This window comes from Squalius cephalus, assembly GCF_949319135.1.
Source record: "Squalius cephalus genome assembly, chromosome: 8".
NCBI lineage: Eukaryota > Metazoa > Chordata > Actinopteri > Cypriniformes > Leuciscidae > Squalius > Squalius cephalus.
This window is the reverse complement of record NC_137129.1, coordinates 15,045,278-15,049,799: the sequence shown is the minus strand read 5'-3', so window position 1 is coordinate 15,049,799 and position 4,522 is coordinate 15,045,278. Positions and strand designations below refer to the sequence as shown.

Below are 4,522 nucleotides of genomic sequence, written 5' to 3'. Positions count from 1 at the left end.
CATGAAGCTGGCTTAGGAGGATAGCTAGGTATGTTTCAGTTTAGTTTGTGACAACCCTGGTTTTAGGCACTATGAAAGTGTATCAGATTTTAGCAGGGTCATCGCCTTAGCAACTTAGCAACTTAACGCCTCCATGGGGATTGCTAAACTGCTAAACAGCAGGTTATGTTGTAAGAGATCTAAACCGAAATTCAACCAATCAGCTGTGAGCAAAGTGACACATGTCTGACGCAATAAAGTCACTCCCAGTTTCTCTTGCTCCAAATTAAAGGTCACTTCATAATAAATTGTCTGAATTTTAGCAATGCTCATTTATTATAATTATTATATAAAATTTATTCATGATTTATATTATTATTATACCTATAATCCATTACACCGAAGCAACTTTAGTTCAACAATTATTATTAAGCATTTAGTTTAAATGAATATAAATATATACTGATAAGATTTGGAATTGACAAATAAAGCTTTTAAAAATGACTACATGTAAGCTGTTCACTTTAATACATGTACATTATCAAAGGTCCCACTTTATATTAGATGTCTAACTACTATGTACTAACATCCGTTAATAACGTCACACTTACATGTGCATGTGCTTCATGAACTCAGGATCAAAGTCTGAGTTCACAGAGCAAGTGGATGATCAGGGTCATGGTACCAACAAAGCCTGAATGGATTGATTTTGTTTCGTCAACTCAAAACTAATCCTGTAACCCTGAGTTTGTTACCATCATGGTACAGGCCCCTGATAGCTCTGATTTAACTTGACACAAAGCATGTGACTGAACTTGCTTAAAGTACTTTTTTGCAAAAGGTGTCTCATTAAGTTTATATGATTTTATATTCAAATTAATCATTCTATTCAAATAACCACAAACATATATAGTATGCCTCCAGGAAGAAGGTTTTAAATACAGATATTTTGCCGAACAACTGTCAGTTTTAGCAGTTTTGGGAAGTTTTTATACCCAAAAAGTAAATAAATCACACAAATCAGATTTTATGAATGCTTTAATAAAACAAAATACAAAGACAAGTAATTGGAATTAAAAGAATTGAGCAAAATTTATACTTAAGCATTTTAAGCATTTGATTATCAGGAAGCGTTGCAAGATTATGGCTTTAATGCATAAGGCCTGATTTGAGATCCTACTAAAATCCTACAGCTTTATCTGTTGTCCATAAGCGCTCTTAAATTTATTTGAGAAATTGTGAGCTGATTCAAGCCTGGGCATATCTTTAACCAGAACACCATTTCTTGAGCTGAAAATGTCAGCCAGAGGGGAAGCCATTGGAGAAGGTTTGTGTTCATTACACTGTGGGCCCTCTAGACTGGGAGCACACTTCACTTCATAGGTAAAAAAGAAGGTGCCATATGTAAAAACACAAGTGTCACTCACAACTCCACTTCTAAGTTCAAAAGAGCATGTACCAAGGAGGTCGCTGTTCCAGTAGCTGTCTGCATCAAACACTTCAAAAGTTAGTTTATTGGCCATGCTAATCTTAATAGGAACAAACTCAAATGTTTCTGGCCAATGTGGATTGTCATTATCATCAATAGTCTCAGTGCGCTTGCTTTGTGTGCCATATTCAATTGATACAGCTCCATCTGTTTGAGTACTTACATCTCCATATAGACCATTGGCTTTAAGGTTGTAGACTTTCAGGGTGGCAAGTCCTTTTTCAGGTGGACAGCAGTTAGACTTTATAATTTGACTACTTTCACAAACACAAGCACATCGGTCTCTTGCACTGCACTTCCTGCCAATCTTGCAAGGCTCTGAGCAAACCTTCATGAGGGCATTTTTAATGATGTATTGTTCAACAGCTCTCTTCAGTCCTTTCCTGGCAGGGTGTTTTTCACTCAGTAAGAAATGGAGGGGTTTCAGAGAGTAGTGCACAATGTCAGGGAGGCTCTTCAAAGACTCAAGCCAGTTCTTAAGGGAATTTGGGTGTGATGAACCAGCAAAAAGCAGATCTTCTCCAATTATGTTTCCTCCGATAATCTCTGTCTGACGCTCACTGAACATGGTGCTGAACTTTTGATTTGTGCCCATCTTCTTTTTCAGTTCTTTACAAAAATGGCTCTCAACCTTCACAGTTGCTGCACTGTATGAACCAGAGGCTTCTACATCCAAACAGTCTTTCACTGCAGTGTCTGTAAGCCCACTCACTGTTGCCTGACATGTTTTGATGGCTGTTATGGCTTTCATTTTCCCCCCTAACTTGACACCTGTGGTAAAGTGAGTGCCATATGTGGTGATCAGGTTGCGGTAGGCGTCTGGATCGTAGGATGCAGGGAGTGATTTAATTGCTTCAAGAAACTCTGCATGAAGAGGAGGCTTTTCAGCTAGACCATATCTGTAAATAAATAGTTAATACGTTTGAATTTAGTGGAATCAAAGAGGTAGAAGATTACAGTTAAAGGTATCTATTTAAAAAAAAAGATTTTTTTAAGTCATTCTATGAGGAAAAGCAACACAACTCTCTCACCCGTAAAAGCTGCATGCAACTTCATGTTTGGTGAAACTGTATTTGTCTTCTTTTGATTTTGTCATTGCAAATTTCGCTTCCCTGGAATGAGTGCTTCCGACTGCAGCTCCGGCAGCCTTCACATCTAAACCAACTTTCCAGCTGACTGAGAGCGCTGATGATGAATCATTGACCAGTGCTTCACTTGATTCAAAGATCTGACTGGAGACTTTCATTGAACACTTTGGCAGGGTCCTCCAGAACACAACTGCTGCTGGTAGCTTCTGTTTTATTCCATTCATGTAATTGTTATTGTGCATTTTACAAGTGCTGTTTCCTAAATCCCATTTCTCCATGTTGATCACGTAAGATCCTTTTCGCTCCATGGTCACAACATCAAATCCCTCTCCAGCAAGATTGTACCCTGGAACAAAGGGAGCATCCTCACACTCTTTTGATGCACCTATGTCATCCTCTCCAGAAGTGGTCATGAGAAGCAATGCCCAGAAAACAACAAAGTAAATCTGGAACTGCCCCATCATCTGTAGTGAGATAAGTCAAATCATTATTGGGATTATTGTGAAAATTAACATCACTTAACAAGAATGATAGTCTAGAATTGTAACAATAATACCTTCATAAAATTTGCAATATTGTTAAAACAAATACAAAATAAAAAAAAAGGACGTTAAGCAGTAATTGTCTCTTTAAAATAATAATATTATTAATTTAATGATTTTTTTCCATTACCTACCATTAAATGTAGAGCTGAGATATTCAAATATAAGTTACAGGTTGTCTCTCTAACCTGTCGCTGGTTGATTGGTTGTGGGTGTCAAAGCTTTGTAGTGCAAAGTATCATATACCATGACGTGGCTGTGACAAATCTTCTAATATTAGTTTAACACATTGCCTGGGCTGAACAATGCTATAAATATGTTCTGTGAACAAAGAAGAACATTTTAAGTACAAGTTTTCAGATGTGACAAAAACCTCTGAAAATGGATGGCAGTGTTACAAAGAAGATGAACAGTTATGCTTAAGAGTTGCATTTTAAAAGATTATCTGTGCATATTATTCCTTTACATTATACTTTCAATTATTAATTCATCATGAGAAGAAAAAAAAAAGGTATGACACTGGCTTAGATTGTTTTTTCCACCCCAGAACATTTGTTTTTATTGAGTAGTCAAAAAAAAAATACAACATATATATAACATAAGTGTAACCCCCTTATACTGTGCTAAGGAATTGCAAGCTATAATTGCAGTGAAGAATTATTTATTATTTGGAATTATGTAGAAAGAAAAGTTCTGGAGTCAAAACCATATCCTTATCTAATAGGAACGATATGTCATGAGCAAGCTGAGACCAGAAAGGAAAAGGTGCAGAGCATTCCCAGACATTTTTTTTTTTTTTTTTAATATGTACCTAATGCTCTCTGCAGACATAAATTTCAATTCAAGGAAGGAGACAAATGCATATAGAAACGTTTTAAAGGGGATAGGTAAAGTCTGTACAGAAGTTCAATGGATCATCTGATGATTTGGGTTTTCTCCCAAATTTGCTCAGTGAATAAAGTTTGTATGTCCTCACTGATAACCTTAGACTAGATGTATGTTTGTATGAGTTTTTGAGGAGAAAAGAGTAAATAACTGAAGCAGAAATAACAGAATTATCAGTTGGAAGAATTATCTTTCGGAAGGGATGTACAGGTAATTGTGAATCCCAGGGAACTCCATATGCCCGAAACACAGATCTAATGTGAAGATACATGAAACAGGAAGTTCCTGATAAATTAAAGAGAGCCATAATATCTTAAAATGATTTCAGCCCTTTGTCAACATAAATGTCACCAAATCAATTTACTTTACATTTAACCCATTGTGGACAATGAATTGTTTTTTTTCCTGATAAAAACATATTATTATGGAACAAAGGTGAATGATGATGCCAAATCAAATTTGGCTTTATTTTTCTGGTCACCGTTCTCTGAGTAGAAATAAAATGTGTTATGATAGGGCCAACATTAAGTTTACAAGAT

At 36.1% G+C, this 4,522-nt stretch overlaps 1 protein-coding gene across 1 annotated transcript; it reads right to left on the bottom strand.

Moving 5' to 3' along the window:
- Window positions 1-1,000: 1,000 nt before the first annotated feature.
- On the bottom strand, window positions 1,001-3,309 carry LOC307163237 (perforin-1-like). Its single transcript, XM_079879242.1, has 3 exons — window positions 3,233-3,309; window positions 2,500-3,020; window positions 1,001-2,367 (listed from the first exon to the last, which is right to left on the bottom strand). The coding sequence occupies exons 1-3, from the start codon at window positions 3,233-3,235 to the stop codon at window positions 1,167-1,169; spliced, it is 1,725 nt and encodes a 574-aa protein (XP_079735368.1). The 5' UTR covers window positions 3,236-3,309; the 3' UTR covers window positions 1,001-1,166.
- Between the last annotated feature and the right edge of the window lie 1,213 nt (window positions 3,310-4,522).